Genomic DNA, 20383 nt, shown 5'->3' with positions numbered 1-20383 from the left:
TATTTGTTTGTTTATTTGTTTGTTTGTTTATAAAAATTTCCACTTCCTCACCTCCTCCCCATACCCTCCCATTCCCCCCACTCCCTCTCCTCCTCCCCACTCCCTCTCCTCCTCTCTCTCCAGTCCTAAGAGCAGTCAGGGTTTCATGCCCTGTGGGAAGTTCAAGTTCCTCCCCTCTCCCTCCAGGTCTAGGAAAGTGAACATCCAAACAGACTACGATCCCAAAAAGCCAGTAATGCAGATGAAAGAAGACCCAGTGCCATTGTAAATGGCTTCTCAGTCAGCCCCCATGTCAGCCACATTCAGAGAATCCAGTTAGATCACATGCTCGTTCAGTCCCAGTCCAGCTGGCCCCGATGAGCTCTCATTCCATCAGTTCCCTTGTATCAGTGGGTGAACACACCCCTCGGGGTCCTGATTTTTTTTTTTCATGTTCTCCCTCCTTCTGCTCCTCATTTGGACCTTGGAGACTCAGTCCAGTGCTCCAATGTGGGTCTCCATCTCTATTGCAATCCATCATCAAATGAAGGTTCCCTCTGGTCCTGCCTAACTTGCTCATGTTTTCCCTCCTTCTGCTTCTCATCTGGACCTGGGGAGTTAAGTCCAGTGTTCCAATATGTGTCTCTGTCTCTATCTCCATCCATCGCCAGATGAAGGTTCTATGGTAATATGCAAAATATTCATCAGTATGGTTATGGGCCAAGGCCAGTTCACGCACCCTCTCCTCTGCTGCCCAGGGAACAATCTGGGGACCTCTCCTTGGACCTGGGAACCCCTCTAGAATCAAGTCTCTTGCCAACCCTAAAATGGCTCCCTTAGTTGAGATATATACTTCGCTGCTCCCATATCCATTCTTCCCCCCCCATCTCATTCCCCCAAGCCATCCCCAATCCTCCCCCTCTCCCTTCTCCATAACCATCTCCCCTTACTTCCACCCCACCACCCCCCGTGCACCCAAGTTTGCCTGGCAATCTTGTCTACTTCCAATATCCAGGAGGATAACTATATGATTTTCTTCAGGTTCACATTCTTATTTAGCTTCTCTAGGATCACAAATTATAAGCTCAAAGACCTTTAACTATGGCTAGAATCCACTTATGAGTGAGTACATACCATATTCCTCTTTTTGGGTCTGGGTTACCTAACTCAGTAAAGCGTTTTCAATTTCCATCCATTTGCATGCAAAATTCAAGATGTCATTGTTTTTTACCGCTGAGTAAAACTCTAATGTATATATGTTCTACACCTTTTTTAACCATTCTTCTATTGAGGGGCACCTAGGTTGTTTCCATGTTCTGGCAATTACAAATAGCACAGTTCTGAACATAGTTGAACAAATGCTTTTGTAGTATGATAGGGCATCTCTTGGGTATATTCCCAAGAGTGGAATTGCTGGGTCCTGAGGGAGGTTGACTCCCAGTTTCCTGAGAAACCGCCAAACTGATTTCAACAGTGGCTGCACAAGTTTGCATTCCCACCAACAATGGATGAGTGTTCCCCTCACTCCACATCCTCTCCACCATAGGCTATCATTGATGTTTTTGAGTTTAGCTATTCTGACAGGTGTAAGATGGTATCACAAAGTTGTTTAGACTTGCATTTCCCTGATTGCTAAGGAGGTAGAGCATGACCTTAAGTATCTTTTGGCCATTCGAAGTTCATCTATTGTGAATTCACTGTTCAGTTCAGTACCCCATTTTTTAAATTGGGTTAATTAGAGTTTTAGTGTCTAGTTTCTTGAGTTCTTTGTATATTTTGGAGATCAGGCCTTTGTCTGTTGAGGGGTTGGTGAAGATCTTCTCCCAGTTAGAAGGTAATCTTTTTGTCTTACTGACAGTGTCCTTTGCTTTACAGAAGCTTCTCAGTTTCTGGAGTTCCCATTTATTCATTGATTCTCTTATTGTCTGCGCTACTGGGGTTCTACTTAGGAAGTGGTCTCCTGTGCCTATATCTTGTAGGCTACTTCGCACTTTCTCCTCTATGAGGTTCAAAGTGGTCAGATTAATGTTGATGTCTTTAATCCATTTGGACTTGAGTTTTGTGCATGGTGATAGATATGGATCTATTTTCATTCTTCTACAGGTTGACATTCAGTTATGCCAGCACCATTTGTTAGAGATGCTTTCCTTCTTCCATTGTATACCTGTAGCTCCCTTGTCAAAATTCATGTGTTCATAGGTTTGTGGGTTAATATCCGGGTCTTCTATTCCATTCCATAAGTCGACTTCCCTGTTGTTATTCCAATACCAAGCTGTTTTCAATACTGTCGCTCTGTAATAGAGTTTGAAGTCAGGGATGATAATGCCTCCAGAAGTTCCTTTATTGTATAAGATTGTTTTGGCTATCCTGGGTTTTTTGTTTTGCCATATAAACTTGATTATTGTTCTCTCAATGTCTGTGAAGAATTTTGATGGGATTTTGATGGGGATTGCATTGAATCTATAGATTGCTTTTAGTAGAATTGCCATTAATACTATGTTGATTCTCCCAATCCAAGAGCAGGGGAGGTCTTTCCATTTTCTGGTATCCTCCTCAATTTCTTTCTTCAAAACCTTAAAGTACTTGTCAAATACATCTTTCACTTCCTTGGTTAGAGTAACCCCAAGATATTTTATGCTATTTGGGCTATCCTGAAAGGTGATGTTTCTCTGATTTCCCTCTCTGCTTCTTTATCCTTTGTGTATAGGAGGCAAACCGATTTTTTGGAGTTGATCTTGTATCCTGCCACATTACTAAAGGTGTTTATCAGCTGTAGGAGTTCTTTGGTAGAGTTTTTGGGGTCGCTTATGTACACTATCATATCGTCTGCAAATAACGAAAGTTTAACTTCATTCTTTCCAATTTTAATCCCCTTGATCCCCTTATGTTGTCTTATTGCTATTGCTAGAACTTTAAGCACTATATTGAAGAGGTATGGGGAGAGTGAACAACCTTGTCATGTTCCTGATTTTAGTGGAATGGCTTTGGGTTTCTCTCCATTCATTTTGATGTTAGCTGTTGGCTTGCTGTATATTGCTTTTATTATATTTAGGTATGATCCTTGTATCCCCAATCTCTCCAACACCTTTATCATAAAGGGGTGTTGAATTTTTTCAAATGCTTTTTCAGCATCCAATGAAATGATCATATGGTTTTTTTCTTTCAGTTTATTTATATGATGGATTACATTGATAGATTTGCATATGTTGAACCATCCCTGCAACTCTGGAATGAAGCCCACTTGATCATAATGGATAATTTTTTAAATGTGTTCTTCGATTCTGTTTGCCAGAATTTTATTGAGAATTTTTGCATCGATGTTCATGAGTGAGATTGGCCTGTAATTCTCTTTCTTGGTTGCGTCTTTATGTGGTTTTGGTATGAGGGTAACTATAGCTTCATAAAAAGAGTTTGGCAATGACTCTTCTGTTTCTATATTGAGAAATACATTAAGGACTGTAGGTGTTAGCTCTTCCTGGAAGTTCTGGTAGAATTCTGCATTGAAACCATCTGGTCCTGGGCTTTTTTTGGTAGGGAGATTTTTAATAACAGCTTCTAATTCTTCACGACTGACAGGTCTATTTAGATTGTTCACCTGGTCTTGGTTCAACTTTGGTATATGGTACTTATCTGAAAAAAATGTCCATTTATTTTACATTTTCCAATTTTGTGGCATACAGGCTTTTGTAGTAAGATCTAATGATTCTCTGAATTTCCTCTGTGTCTGTGGTTATGTCCCCCTTTTCATTTCTGATCTTATTAATTTGCATGTTCTCTCTCTGCCGTTTGATTACTTTGTAGAGGGGTTTGTCAATCTTGTTGATTTTCTCCAGAAACCAGCTTTTGTTTCATTGATTCTTTGTATTGTTTTCTGTGTTTATATTTTGTTGATTTCAGCCCTCAGTTTGATTATTTTCAATCTTCTTCTCCTCCTGGGTGAATCAGCTTCTTTTTTTTCTAGAGCTTTCAGGTGTTCTGTTAAGTCTCCAATGTGTGCTTTCTCCGTTTTCTTTAATTGGGCACTTAGTGCTATGAACTTTCCTCTTAGCACTGCTTTCATAGTGTCCCATAGGGTTGAGTATATTGTGTCTTTATTTTCATTAAATTCAAGGAAGACTTTAATTTCTTTCTTTATATCTTCCTTGACCCAGGGGTGATTTATTAGTTGACTGTTCAACTTCCATGAATTTGTTGGCTTCCTGGGGGTAGCATTGTTTTTGAATTCTAACTTTAATCCATGGTGATCTGACAAGACACAGGTGGTTACTAATATATTTTGTATCTGTCGAAGTTTGCTTTGTTACCGAGTAAGTGGTCAATTTTTGAGAAGTTTCCATGGGCTGCAGAGAAGAAGGTATATTCTTTCCTATTTCGGTGAAATGTTCTATAGATATCTGTTAAGTCCATTTGATTCAATACCTCCAATAATTCTCTTATTTCTCTGTTAGGTTTCTGTCTGATTGACCTGTCCATTGGTGAGAGCGGTGTGTTGAAGTCTCCTACTATTAGTGTGTGTGTGGTTTGATGACTGCCTTGAGTTCTAGAAGTGTTTCTTTTACATAAGTGGGTGCCTTTATATTAGGGGAATAGATATTCAGGATTGAGACTTCCTCCTGATGAATTGTTCCTGTTATGAGTATGAAATGTCCATCTCCATCTCTTCTGATTGATTTTAGTTTGAAGTCAATTTTGTTAGATATTAGAATGGCCACACCTGTTTGTTTCTTAGGTCCGTTTGTTTGGAAAACCTTTTCCCAGCCCTTTACTCTGAGTAGATGTCTGTCTTTGTGGTTGAGGTGTGTTTCTTGTAGACAGCAGAATGTTGGATCCTGTTTTCTTATCCAATCTCTAAGTCTGTGCCTTTTTATAGGTGAATTGAGTCCATTGATATTAAGTGATATTAATGACCAGTGGTTGTTGACTCCGGTTATTTGGTGGGGGGGGTAGTAGAGTGTATGTGTTTCCCTTCTTTGAGTTGTGCTTGTGAAGGGTCGCTAGATGTCTGAGTTATGGTAGGCGGTGTTGGGAATGTTGGATTTCTTGTGTTGTGATTTTCCTTCTATTACTTTCTGTAAGGCTGGATTTGTAGCTACGTATTGTTTAAATTTGTTTTTATCCTGGAATATTTTGTTTTCTCCATTGATAGTGAATGATAGCTTGGCTGGGTATAGTAGTCTGGGCTTGCATCCATGGTCTCAGTTTCTGCAGTAGCTCTATCCAGGACCTTCTGGCTTTCATGGTTTCCATAGAGAAGTCTGGTGTAAGTCTGATAGGTTTACCTTTATAAATTACTTGACATTTTTCTTTTGCAGCTCTTAATATTCTTTCTTTAATCTGAATGTTTTGTGTTTTGATTATTATATGGAGAGGAGATGTTTTTTTTGATTCAGTCTATTCTGTGTTCTGTATGCTTCTTGAACCTCATAGGGATATCGTTCTTTAGGTTGTGGAAGTTTTCTTCTATAATTTTGTTGAACATATTTTCTGGACCTTTGATCTGCAATTCTTCTTCTTCTTCTACACCTATTATTCTTAGATTTGGGTTTTTTATTGTGTCCCACATTTCCTGAATGTTTTGTGATGAGAATTTGTTGGATTTTCTGTTTTCTTTTGTCAGAGCATTTATTTTCTCTATGGTGTCTTCAGAGTCTGAGATTCTTTCTTCTATCTCTTGTATTCTGTTGGTTATGCTTGTTTCTGAAGTCTTTGTTCGTTTACCTAGATTTTCCATAGCCAGCAGGCCCTCGGTATGTGTTTTCTTCATTGCCTCCATTTTAGTTTTCAAATCTTGAACTGTTTCCATTACCTGTTTGAATGTTTTTCCTTGGTTTCCCAGAATTTCATTTACGGATTTACTCATTTCTTCAAACATTTTGTTATAATTCTCTTCCATTTCTTTACTCATTTCCTCAATCTTTTTGTTATACTTATCTTCCAATTCTTTACAGCAGATTTGCACCTCCTGTTTAAGTTCCTCTATTATTTTCATAAAGATCTGTTTAGAGTCGATTTCTTCAGGAGTAAGGTGTTCAATTCTTATAGTTTTGTGCTCCCTGGATTCTGGAGATGTCATGTTGCCTTTCATGTTGTTGGAGGAATTCTTGCATTGTCACCTACCCATCTCCTCCTCTCTGGATGAAACTCCTCAGCACTCTCTGGATAGAACTCCTCAGCACTGAAACAGGGACATCTGGTATTCCAAGGACAGAGGAGACAATAGGGCACAGGCAGTGTGGGCAGGGAGGAGTCCCGTGGAACATGAAAGGCCCTGCTGCAGAAGCTGGGGGGGGGCCTGTGCTCTTTTCCAGGACAGACGGCCCCAGCGAGCACTCACTCACCTCTCTGGACAGAACTCCTCATGTGTCCTTAATTTTTAACCATGCCTATGACACAGAGTAGGACAGATATTAGAGGAATAAAAGTCAGCCAGCATAGTTTGGGTTTCCTGGATATCAGAAATAATATTTTTGACTCTAGAATATTCTGTTTAATAGGATTTGACTGTAATTTACAGATAAATATACTCATTTATGTATAAAATATGTATAAAGAGATTACATATTTCTTATTAAACTAAAGATACTAATCACACTACAACATTTCTGTGAGAAAGTCTCTAATACTGAAGAATGTCAGTATATTGACAACAAGTGTGAAAAACCAATAATTCTCTAAAAGAAGGTATAGAATTTGAGTTGTTGCATATCACATAACCTCAAAGTCTTTATTTTTGTTCAAAGCTCCTGTCTCAATAATAGAAGATACACACCATAACCTAAACTGATTATTATATCTTCCCTTGACTTTATCAGTAGTATTTCAGGATCTATGACAATCAAATAAATTTTAAAATTATATAGATTTGAGATAGTTTCATATACTATACTGAAGTTATTTTCTCAGTGGTTTTGAAACCATTGACTTTGAACTTGTAGAAATGCTACCTATATGTGCACATTATTATTCAGATGATTTATTGAAATATTTTATAATTGATTTTAAATTTGTTTTCTTCAATAAAGAAATTATTCCCAGATTGTGGGAAGATATGTTCCTTCCATTCAAAGAATATTGACTTTAAATTTATGAACTGTTACTTACCTTTTTCACTTTAAGTCACTTATGAGATTTTGCTACTCATATTTCCTCATCCTACTCTTCCTTCTTATCCAGATATATTGCCATGAAAAGTGATAAAATGTGCATTAAATTGTTGGTAAATTATTGGCACTAACAACTCAAGAAATAAAAGAATCTGTTGCTATTATATATGTAGTAAATTTTATTTTTCATTGTGGTTTAATTTTGTCATAAAGCAAGTTATGCTTTTTTCCTGAATACTCAAAAAGACTTACCTTTGAAATACATTCAAGCAAAAACAGGATTAAAAACAGCCTATTTATTGGTAGCATTAGATTGAATGCTGTTCACATGTTGTATGATGGATTAAATTCTCATGAATTACTTCCGTAATCATCTTTCATACTTAAAACCCTGCTTTTACGTTTGACTTCTGAAGAAACAGAAGGAAATAGGCAAGAATATCTCCAGATATGAATCATGATTCCTCTGAACTGTGGCTCTTATTTACTAAATGCTGTACTTGGTTATCCAGCTGTAATCCTTTAGCTCAGAATTAATATCTCATTGAGTGATAAAAAGATTATGGACAACACAAATAATCACAATGTATGCACTAACTTAGGTCACACAAAATGAATTACGACACATTTAAATAAACTAAGAATGAATAATTTCAAAGTGAATGCAATAAAAGAACATTAGTTTTAAGCGGGCTAAATATTGTATCTCATTTTGAGGTTTGAAGTTGGGAACATTGTCAAAAACTACCAGTTTCAAATGGGTCATAAAAAACTGGCTAGTGGTAGATGACTCTCACTAGAAATATCCTATCTATTTTTTCCTAATGCTTTGTGGCTTCTTCATTTCTTGTTTCTGTGTGTCTCCATAAGCATTTGAAGACATGTATCAGTTTAAATAGCCAAAACAATACCTTAGAAAAATATGTAGCTTGTTCAACTATTTCCTCTTAAGAATTATTTGCCATGTCATTTAATATCACACTAGAAATTTAAGGATTGCTGAGAATTTCTTGGAATATATAGTGTGTAAAATATTTTATATTCATTACCTAATATAACCTTTTCAACAAATCTAATGGTACGTACTTTTATATTCCCTTTTCACAGATGGACAATGCAAGATATAGAAAGGTTGTGTGATTTATCTAAAATCATAGAAATTGGGTTTAAAGATACTTGCATATCAAGTTCATATAATAGTATTTTATGTTATGAAGTAATATAAATTATTACTAGAAATATCCATTACTATAAACTGTACATAAAATCCTTTTCCCAAGTTAATATTAAACACTGCAGGTTTAAAAACTGCTCTCCACCTGTTTTCTCTCATAATTTTACCACTCTGTCTCTACTGTTCCATGTTTATGTGTGAACAATATAATCAAGAGACACATAGGTTACAGTTTCTACTACTGTATCGTACAAAAAGAGGGTACTTAAAGCTAAAATATGTAGACAAAGTAGAGTTTTACTCCATAAATTTTTGAAAACAGGAAAATATTGTTTCATTCATTAATTATTTAGACTTTCTTGTAATTATTATTTTGACAATGTAGTTTATGAAAAAATACCGTGATAAAGATAGAAAGTTAAATAAAATAGGATTGGAACTTAGGAAGAAAATTATTTCTAGTTGGCAATAATTCTTGAAATGATTACTGTCTGCTTTCCCAATGCATGTAACTGTATAAAGCAAAGATCATCATTTCTAGGAAGCTCATTTGGATGTCGTATATGAGCTCTTTTCACAAACTCAGGTTCAATATGAAGTTCTAGGATGATGAAACATATACTGAGATATTGAAACTAAAATCATAGATTTCTCTTTAATGTTGATTTATTTCAAAATCTGCAATAATCTACAATGAAAGACATTGTAAAAAGTATATATTATTCAGAGTAGTCTATTGAAAATACACAAATGTGTAGTTAAGTCAGATATTTTTTCATTTTACAATTTATTGTGCCTTAAATTTTAAAAGACTTAAATTTTGTTTCATTAACTCTATGAAAAAATCTTGACTCAGATAAAATATGCTTATGCATGTTACTTAGACATACATATATTTATGTTATACAAACCTATGAAAAACAACTAAACATAACACTAATTCTTAGTGTAAGCAACAGACTGATATCTTAATTTTGTTTAATTTTAAATTATTTTGCTTATAACTTACCAAAATAATTTTTCAAGTTATTGATAAATTGCAGATTAGAATTTAAAACAAAATTATATATAAAAAGAAAAGATCACTCAGAGCCCAGATGACAATTTTAATCATAATATCATGTGTATAGATTAAAATATATATGTATAGATTACTTTAGAAATATGAGTAATGGTTTATATGGGTGTAATTTTAAACATTTTATCCCTGCTTAAATTTAACTTTAAGATATTTTCTTTGAAAAAATTACTTTTTTTCACTGTTGCTCTTGTTGTCTGTGCTACTGGGGTTATATGTAGGAGGTGGTCTCCTGTGCTCATGTGTTGCAGTCTACTTCCCACTTTCTTTTCTATCAGGTTCAGTGTGGTTGAATTTATATTGAGGTCTTTAATCCATTTGAACTTGAGTTTTCTGCATGGCAATAGATATGGATCTATTTTCATTCTTCTTCATGTTGACATCCAGCTATTCCAGCACCATTTGTTGAAGGTGCTTTCTTTTTTCCACTGTATAATTTTAGTTACAGCTATGAAAGCAAAAATATGTTTGCTATAATACTAGTAATCATAATTACTAGATTATGTATGTTGCATTTTGTAATGGCTGCATTCCTTTGGATTTCATTCTCATTAAAATGTGGAAGCACAAAGTAAATCCAGTTGTTTTTATTTAACTTCCTGCTATGCTTATATTCTAAGTCTCATCTTCATCTAGCTGGGTGATGAAGGACTAGATTGAAAAAGAGACTGTGAATTGTTGTACATTTCCTTTGTGTATCGTTGAGTTCAGCATAAGTGTTGGCTATCTTGGAATGTTACCTCAGTAATCAAGGACATGGTCAATATCCTTGATCATTGAAGTTAAGCATAGATGACAGTAGTTGTTGTCATGATACCTTCATAAATGTTGTACTCGTTTCCTGTAAAAGGAGCTAACTAGTGTAGGGCAACCTGATAAGTGAAAAATATTCAGCTGCACTCCCATAAACAGAGCCTGAGTACAAGAGTGACTATTTTTCTGGGAGCACTCAAAGGAAAGGCAGTTTCTGAAAGGTTTACAGCTTAAATCCACTCCTTGCTCTATTGTTCCTCTTCCTCTCAAAACACTCTCCACAGTTAAGTGTCAAGTGAAAATTAAAGAAGGAAATTGCAAAAACATACCCTAAGTGGTAATGCACATTTCTCTTTGCTTAAGTCAATCAGATATTTGTCTATGTCTCAAAGTTCTAGGTGAAACCGTTTTGAGTATGTTCTTTTTCAGGTTTTTGAAGTACAGAAACATACTATTCATTCACTTTATTTTTTAAAAAAATATTTTTCAGAATTTCTCATGTATTCAGGGGTTTGTTGTTGTTTAGTTTGGTTATTGGCCAATGTAAGCTATCAATTGTATAACAGCAGAATCTTCCCCATTACCCCAGGATTAGAGGTCAATATTTTGTGTTGTAAACTACCTTGTCTGTATTGAGGTCGGGGCAAGTCACTGTCACACAACACACTACAGCCTCTGCAGCAAAATTCTTTCTCACTTTGAATATATAATTCATCTCTTTACTTTTCCGTAAATGCCATTGAATAGGAGAGTAATTAAGGTTTATGAGGTCACTTTGTGATAACTTTCTATCAATCACTTTAAAGGTAATTAGATTCTCTCTTTAGAGTCATGAGTACTTTGAAACACATTTATCCTTAACTTTAGTGGCCTAGCAGGTAGTCTAAGAAAACTGACATCTTGCTTAATATCAGTCTAATTGAACTGGATGAAGCACACTTTATATTTTTCTTATAACATTTCATACTTATATGTGTTCTGGTATTAAATGTGTGATACAAGTGATATACTGTTGGGATCTTCAGATATGTCTTCAAAGATTTTTTTTAATCTTTTTTAATCTTCCTTTTAATCTTCTTTTAACCCTCCCCTTCTCCCCTCCTCTCCCCCTTCAATCCTTCCTTTTCCCCCCATGTCCATGCTCCTATCTTTGTCAGGTGATCCTATCTATTTTCTCTTTCCAGGAGGTTCTATGTATGTTTTTCCTCGAGTTCACCTTGTTACTTAGCTTCTGTAGGATTATGAACTATAGGCTCAATGATTTTTTTAAAAAAATACTTTAATGCATTCTTTTACACATGTAGCTGATATATATATATATATATATGAATAAAAAAAGAACTTATGGATGCCATTTTATAGCATTTAAGATTCAACATAAAAACATGATGCACTGGATCACTCTTTAGTGTAATACAGATGAGCTTTAATAAAATATTAATTTGGTGTGAATTTCAACTTTCCTTTGAGAATTTCTTTGTGTGTTCATGATGATGGTAAAATGCAGGCTCACTACGTTGTGTTTGCTGTTCATGCCTCTGATAGTGCAAGTGGACATTTCTTGCATTTTAAATATTTCATTTAATTTATCATTTAATGTACTGAAACAGTCTTCAAAACCATTAATTGTATAACATCCAATTTATTTTATTGTTCAGCATTTGGGAGCTCCTGAAGATAAAGCATTTGGCAGTTCACTGATGGAGACTGAAGTAAACCTGGATAGTTATCAAACTGCTTTAGAAGAAGTACTCTCATGGCTTCTCTCTGCAGAGGACACATTGCAAGCCCAAGGAGAGATTTCAAATGATGTTGAAAAAGTGAAAGAACAGTTCCATACTCATGAGGTAAAGCAAAACACTGATGCATGAAGTTAAAGCCAATGATTTACAGTGACAAATATTTTTGCCTATTGTTTTGAAAAAATAATACATTTAATTAGAAATATGTTTGTTTTTCTGTGTGTTAAATTTTGAGATATTAACAAATCACATCTGTGCTTTGGATAGGAGCAAGCAGGAATATTTGAAGTTCTGCTTTGAGTGACAAGTCTCTGTCGGTAGTGGCTTTGCAATGAATGGCTCTTAGAAAAATCAAAACTACAGCCTTCTCCTTTATATCAGAGCAAATCTAAGTCCTCTTTCGGAAGTACAGTCCAGAGAACCTACTTATCATAATGCATAACAGTTCTAAGACACATCATGAGGACATGTGTGGTAGCAAGTTGAGGGATTCTCAGTGAGCAAGATTTCCTGAGAGTATACAGATGCTTAGAGTGTTACCCATATCATACCCTTTCCTCTCTTCACTCGAGACAGGTCTTTTAAATATTTCTAGAAGACCTGATACGATCTATATAACCCAGGTTGGCCTTGATATAATGGGTATCCTCTTGCCTCATTGTGTCCAGCCCTTTGTGCTGGAACAAAAAGCGTGTGCAGTTATTTCCTGCTTATTTAATTTTTCTGAAGGTACTCGTGTGAGCATCTTAATAAATATTCTTTCTTGAAGTGCTTGACTTAGGATATTCTTCCTTAGAAGTTGTCCAAAAATCAGTTTTTCCAAATTCATATTTGCAGCAAGAGGGCCTGTTTGTTGGGGTTCCTGTCCTGCCCAGTTCTCCCACATCACTCCTCCCTCTTTTTTTAAACAAAGAAAAATATCCATAGTTCATTTTTGGGCAATGTGGGCATAGTATTCCAGGGTACTTCCTGCTGTTTAGGGGTACTGATAATCTTATGGGGACCTAAAGAAAATTTAGAATTATGATCAAGTCCTGACTGTAGTCTCCTGTGAGTCTTGTTCATCTCAGACAGCAGTCTTGAATCTGTTCTGAATGTAGAACTCAGACATTCAGGCCATCTGTTCCTACTGGAGATTTCTCAGGTGGTTTTTCTTGATCAAACCTGATTTTTCTTAACTCAGAATGAATCCACAACTTTTTACTTTTTGGCTTTTTGAGACCGGTTCTCTGCATATCTTTGTCCTGGAACTCACTCAGTAGACCAGGAAGTCCTTGGACTCACAGAGATCCCCCTGTCTCTGCCTCCCCAGTGCTGGGATTAAAGGTGTGTGCTACCACATCTTGAACTCACAGTGATCTGTCTGCCTCTGCCTCTCAGGCATTAGGATTAAAGGCGTGTGACACCAAACCCAACAACTCTCTTTTTGTTTTAAGAACTTTAGCCTCTTTCTTTACTCTCCCAAACTTGCATATATTTTTAACACACTGTAAACCATTTTGATGTTTTCTTCAACTTTGAATCTCTCTTTACTGTATAAATATCTCTCTCTTTTTCATACCACATGAGTCTTTAATTTACTAAGCAATATAGGTAGGATTAAAGCTGTGGCTTTGATAGCTGGACCCAGCCCATTCCTTAGCTTTATGAGATTTCAGCCTCATGGTGGAGGTACTGACTGTAGCCATGTTTATTGCTACAACTCTATGGTGTTTCAAGGTCCCTGACAGCAAGCAAACTGCAGCAGCGTGCTCACAAACCACACTCAAATGCTCCCTAGTCGGACCGCCTGCCTGAAAGAGTCAGAGTTCGCCCTGGCAGGGCGGCCTAGAAAGTCAGCATTTTAAAACACTGTTGCTTTTTCCCTGATAGCACTGAAAACCAACAAGCATGTGGTCAGCTTTTATCAACACCATTTAAGTATTTTATGGCAGGACCTCTTAAAGAGCTGCAGGGTTTAGCAGCTAAAAGCTGAGTCAGGAAGCCTCTCTTTAATGAGAGCAGATTCAAGAAATTGCTACTACCAAGAAGCCATGCTTTACTCTATTCATTTCTGTCTAGAATTACTTCACATGCTCTCTCAGGTTTTATGTGGATGCAGTTGTCCATGTGGGCACCATTCTGTAGTGAGAGGGCCTGTTTGTTGGGGTTTCTGTCCTGCCTGTTCTCACATCTGGTAAGCCCCAAAGAAAATCACACAGAGGTCTCCATAAGCTATAAAACTGATTATCCCATTAGCTCAGGCTTCTTATTAACTCTTGTAATGTATATTAACCCATTATTCTTATCTATGCTAGCCACATGGCTCGGTACCTTTTTCAGAGGGGCAGGTCACATCCTGCTTCATCTGTGATCTAGGCAGGACTGTGAAAAGAGCTTCCTTCTTCCCACAACAATCCTGTTCTCATTGTTCCACCTCTACCTCCTGTTTGGTTGTCCCGCCTATACTTCTTGACTGGCTACTGGCCAATCAGCATTTATTTAAAGCATCATTGACAGAATAAAGACAATTCTCCCACACCACATATTTAAAGTGATGCAGAATTTCATGATATAAAAATGAAGATATACTTAATGAGAATATACATTTAAAGGATGCAGGTTTAAAACTGCAAACATAAATTCCCAATGATTTCTTCAAGTGTTGGTTATAATCAACTTCTTTTTTGTCAGGGTTTCATGATGGATTTGACATCCCATCAAGGACGTGTTGGTAACGTTCTACAGTTAGGAAGTCAAATCATTGGAAAAGGAAAATTATCAGAAGATGAGGAAACTGAAGTGCAAGAACAAATGAATCTCTTAAATTCAAGATGGGAGTGCCTCAGGGTAGCTAGCATGGAAAAACAAAGCAAGTAAGTTGTGTGTTTGTATATGTGTGTGTGCATGTGTGTGTTGAACATAGCAACTTATATGTAATGGGCCATGACCTTATCTTTGAGCAATATCTCTAGCATTTTTTATTTTGAGACAGGGTCTGACCAAACTTCCAAAGATAGCCTTGAACTTATTATAAAGCAAATTTGATGTTGCAATTGCAATCTACTGCCTCAACTTCCAGAGTAACTAGTATTATAAGTATGATCCTTTATAAATTGCTTCCATGTGAATCCTTATTGGTTTATAATAAACAATAATTTTAGTATTACATGTCTGAAATATTAGCTAATTAGAAGGTCAAAGCAGGTGGTGATCATCAGCAATATACTGACATTCTGACATTGAAAAAAAGTATTTTTATGTAGTTATTTATTTTCATTTTATGTATATGAGTGTTTGTATGAGTGTATGTGCAACAGGTATATATTTAATGCCTTTGGAGGGCAGAAGAGGACATCACAACCATTAGAACTATAATTACAGATGTTTCTAAGCTGTTACAGAGGTCCTTGGATCTGAAACCCTAGTACCATGTAAGAGTAGCAGCAAGTTCTCTTAAGTTAACCACTGAGCCATCAGGGGTGTCAAGGCCTGTGAAGGTCCATCTCAAAAAAAAAAAAAAACTGGCAAGTTGTAGGCTCTTTGCTATAATTTTGATATTGTTTGTTACCTTAATCTGATTCTCAACCTAAGGCATATAAGACTTTTCAGTTTTGTTTTGTATTCTGAGATGTTATAGCTATATTTTTCATGTCTTCACTGTAAAGGTATACACTTTAGCAAGTGTAGTACAGATGTTGAGTAGGTAGATGACTATCTACATAACTAAGCTTTGGAGAATTGTCAAAATTTTATTCTATTTAAAATTTTAACACATTCTACAAAGGTTGCAGTATGAATGGAGCAGCCATAAAACCACATGAAACCTCATGTGCATAAAATCTTTGATGAGAAATGGGTGACAGGAACCTTCTCTTCTGAAGCATCATTCAAAGCATTACTCATCTATTCATGAATATACTCATGGAGACACGTTTCTCAATTGTGTGTGAAAAATCCTCATTCAAACAAGATGTGACTGTGAATCAGTTTAAGAATATGTCTGACTTATTGAAAAAAAGAGATTTTAAGAAATTTATGAAATTGGCCTATTTCTTACAAAGGTAACAAGCAGATTTCATCATTCTGCATGTGTTGCTCTGATTTATATTGTTTGGTGTGTGTATCCATGTCGATCCTAGAGAGACAAGCTAGATTTATATTTAAATGTTAAGAAATGAAGTGCAAATGGTAGATTTGAATATATTAAGATAAGAAAATTGTCCCACTGCCTTACGTTTACTTAGCTATTGTTTATGAAGTTTTAAAGCTTTAAATTAGAACCATGAAACTTGTTAGATATGCTGAGAGGACTGCTGTGCCTGTACTAAATTAAGGTGTGGCAACAGGGAGTAGAAAACATATTTTGTTCTCAATTTTTTGAAAGAATAAGTAAGGCATGAATTATAATAGAAAAATTTCACAACTATATATTTGAAGCCAGAATATAGTCAGAATATACTAGTATCTACACATTGACAATGACTGCCCTGTTGTTATCAGTACAATTGTTTTAATTAACACTAGCAGTAAAAATTATCATCAAGCCAGCAATCCCTAAATCCCCACAGGAAAATATTTTATTCCATATATTTTTCACCATAAGTTATAAGACAGAGAGCTGTCAAATTTTAGTCAGATGTCCACAGTTTGTAGGGTACGGATCCTATTTGCAATTTAACCATGGGAGCCTCAAAAACTCAATTATCTAAAAAAGCCACTCTCATATGCACCACCTTCCCTATAGTCACATGCATCTTTTTCTATATAATTTCTTTTTTCAAGAAGAAAACAATGTGATACATGCTGCTTGTAATAACTAATTAATTACACTTTGAGACTTACTTGCCAGAAAATATAAATTCAACCTAGATTTAAAATTCTATGTATTTTATTTTACCATTTACAAAATGTTCATTTGCATCCTTCTAGATGATTTGAATCCTAAAATGACAACATTACTCCATGCTACAATTGGTAATAAGAACAACAGCAAAAACAAGCATTATTTAAATTTTAGAGAATATTTTAGGGGTTTTGTTTTGTTCATCTTTTTAGATGATTATAAAAAAGGCAAGGTTGATTCCCAATTTTCTGAGAAACTGCCACACTGATTTGATACTTTCCTTTTTGATTCCTCTCCTTTTCATATCTCAACTTTGATGACAATAAATCAACTCTGTGAAAGCTACACAGCAATATTGTTAAGACATAAGGTAATAAAGCATTTAATAATCACTAATCTGATAATTTTCCCAAACACATCTCTAAAAGCACTTTTTTGGGATTCAAAGGAAAAAACAAAGTGCCACTGATTTTTAAAATGAAACAGGATACTGCATGCTGGCATTCTTGAGCTAGAAATCTGTTGAAAAATGAGCTAAATGATCTTTGTTTTGTTTGGTTTTTGTACCGTATAATACCCCGAGGATAGTAGGAGGCAAGAGATAGAAAGGAAGAAGAAAAAGACAAAATTTCCAACTGTGGGAGCACAAGAAGATAACTGGCATGGAGACAACACAAGATTTTCTCCTCTGTGAATAAACTAATTAATTTTATTGAAAAAAAGCAACCTGTAGAGAGCAGAGGAGATTTACTGATATTTCCAGGAGGAATAATAAAGATAAGCAGAGCAAGTTCCATCAGCTTCTATGATAATTGTGATTATGACATGCAGGGAAGAAAACAAAACCTTTGCGATAGTTAAGGGAAAGTGAAAGCAAGCCAGTAAGGGGACCAAGAGAAGTTATGTTACGGTTAACATCATGAGCAGGAGGAGAGATATGAATGGTATCTGGATAAAACATAAGGAATAAAATAAAAATTATTATGAATTACCATAAGCACCTTGAATGGAAAGAAAAATATGTCTTTACAAATACTGGACATATTTCTCACCAATTAATTAACATATTGCATATTTAATGAGATTATACATACAGATGTAATTTTTAAATTGAATTTTCAAGCAGTGAACATCATAACATGCATGTTGTAAAACTCCTTGTTTTCATTGCGTTTAGTATTTATTTATTTATTTACTGTACATTCTGTCTTCATATTTATATCAATTTAGAAAGAAAAAATATTTTAATTTCCTTTAAAGTTTAAAAATGTTGTTGCTAATGTTACATTCAAATCCTGCATGTTAATGATTTCTTCCACAGGTGATTATTTAAATAGAAAGATTCTGAAAAAGCAAGAATTTGTAATAAGGATAATATCTGATAATCGATGTTATTGGTTGGAATATAAGTAAGTCTCTTAACACATTTTAATATCAAATGAGGTTAAGTACATGTGACCATGATGTTGTTTTTTAACAGTGTAGACTGATGAGTCAAAATATGGACATCCATGATTACACTATTATAAAGTACGCCACTCATAGAGTTTTAATTACAAACAAAAAATTGGAATCTCTAGAATATATATAAACTAGAGTATAGCATTTTTGGAAGAATGCTTTCATCTGAAGATAAATAACACTAATTAGCAAACTAAGTTTCTTCATGCAATTATCCATCTAAATAACATTTATTATCTACTATATTCCCAGTACTGATTTACTTATCAAAAGACAACTCTGTCTTATGAATATGAAGCCATATATTGTCATGTGATTCTAACAGATGATTGAAAAGGAAAAGAAGGTATGGGGTGTATTTAGAGAGTGAAACATACTTTTTATTTCAAAACAGGGGCTACATTTCAGATCGAAGGTTATTTACAAATACTAAGCAAAGAATTGTGGGGTACAAGCCATAAAAATAGTTCAGTCACTAGGAAAAAACAAGGAGAAATGTCCCAAGGTAGAAGGAAATTAGGTTTAGAAGAGAAACGTCTCTATTTGACCTGTAGTAAATTGATTGTACTCTCACTTATAATTAGTACAGATTCAAGTTAAATTAATATGCGGATCAAGATTATCAGGTCTAGTAGAGGTAGACTGATTTATAAATTAACTCTGAATTTAACTTTTATATTTCTGAATTTTATACATATATTTCACGCTTAATTAATATTTAAGTTATATTAGTCACCTGCTTAAGAATTATTTATCATATATTCACTTATGCCAAACATTTTACCACACGTTCCATACTGGTGAAATTATCCATCAAGATGGGTTTCTATTATTATATAAGTAAATATGATTGTAGAGTGTCAACAATACCCATACCTAGTAGAAGAATGTTTAAATTCAAATTTTAAAAATTACAGTTATATATTTGCTATAACTTTTTTATTTTACATCCCAATCAGAGTTTCCCCCTTCTCCTCTCCTCCCATTCCCTTTCCCTACCCCCTATATTCGCACCCACAAATTCACTCCTCCATTTTTGTTTCAGAAAGAACAGGTCTCCCATGAGTATCAACATAACATGACATATCAAGTTGCTGTAAGACTAAGCACCTCCCCACGTCTTCAAGTCGGGCAAAGTAACTCAGTTTGAGGAGTAGGGTCCTAAGAAGCATAAAAAGAGTTGGAGACAACCTCTGTTCCCACTGTTAGGAGTCCCACAAGAGGACAAAGCTACACAACAGTAAGATATATGTAGAGTGCTCAGGTCAGTCCCATGCTGGCCCCCTGGTTGTCAGTTATGTTTCTGTGGGGCCCTATGAGCACAATTTAGTTGGTTCTGTGGGTTTTCTTGTAGTTCCCTTGCCCTCTCTGTATTCTCATATTCTTTGCTCCCCTCTTCTGCAATATTCCCTGAGCTCTGACTAATGTTTGGCTGTTGGTCTGCAACCGTTTCCATTAGTTGCTGGATGAAAGCTCTCTGACAACAATTGGACTAGACACCAATGTATGAGTATAGCAGAATATCATTAGAAATCATCACATTGTCATTTTCCCCTCTAGTCATGTTTGGTTTTATCCTAGGTCTCTGGATCATGTAGCCTGTAAGTCCTGGTGTGAGGCATGTCAATGGTGGCTTTATTCTTTGGGCATGAGTTTTAACCTAGACTGGCAATTGGTTGGCCACTCCCTCAATCTCTAGATCACTCTTACCCCAGCATATCCCATGAGCAGGACAGACTGTAGTTCAAAGGTTATTTGACCGAATTAGCATACCAGTCTCTTCACTTGTATTGCCTAGTCCAGGAGAAGAATGCCAGTTCAGGCGACATGCCTGCTATTGCTAGGAAACTTAGCTTGGGTCATCCTTGTAGACTTTTGCGAGATTCCCTTATTCCAGGGCTTTAAACGAACCCTGAAATGCCCCCCCTCTGTTCAGTCATCTCTTTCATTACTCTCCCCCTCCCTCTCTCTCCCCAACCTGGTCACTCATATTCCCATCCCCACTCACCTGAAGTTCACTTACAAAGTATCCTAATATTTGTCCGTGTTTTGTAGTAGCATCTGCAAATTTGCTGATCTACTTTGTGTTTAATCAGGAAGACTGCATTACTCTTTACTATCAGAGGCCATGGAAATACACAGCATATGGCAACTGATGATTCAGGTGTCGACCCACTTTATTTCTTCCCTGGAATAGCTTTGGGTGTTTTCCCACTGCTTACGTTTTTGTCTCATGAAAATATTCCATCTGCTGGTCGCATATATCTG

The 20383-nt window shown here is 35.7% G+C and overlaps 1 protein-coding gene across 8 annotated transcripts in view; it reads left to right on the top strand.

The window, feature by feature from the left end:
- The window catches only part of Dmd (dystrophin), a 2257783-nt gene that overhangs the window by 805283 nt on the left and 1432117 nt on the right, over nucleotides 1-20383 (top strand). For all 8 annotated transcript variants that reach the window (XM_085684598.2, XM_085684595.2, XM_087902601.1 and 5 more), the window contains 2 exons: nucleotides 11746-11934; nucleotides 14503-14684. In XM_085684598.2, the coding sequence (XP_085540724.2) occupies nucleotides 11746-11934; nucleotides 14503-14684 (371 nt within the window). The remainder of the gene's footprint in view (nucleotides 1-11745; nucleotides 11935-14502; nucleotides 14685-20383) is intronic.

This window comes from Myodes glareolus, chromosome X, assembly GCF_982192425.1.
Source record: "Myodes glareolus chromosome X, mMyoGla1.1, whole genome shotgun sequence".
Lineage (NCBI taxonomy): Eukaryota > Metazoa > Chordata > Mammalia > Rodentia > Cricetidae > Myodes > Myodes glareolus.
This window is presented reverse-complemented; position numbering and strand designations above follow the sequence as displayed.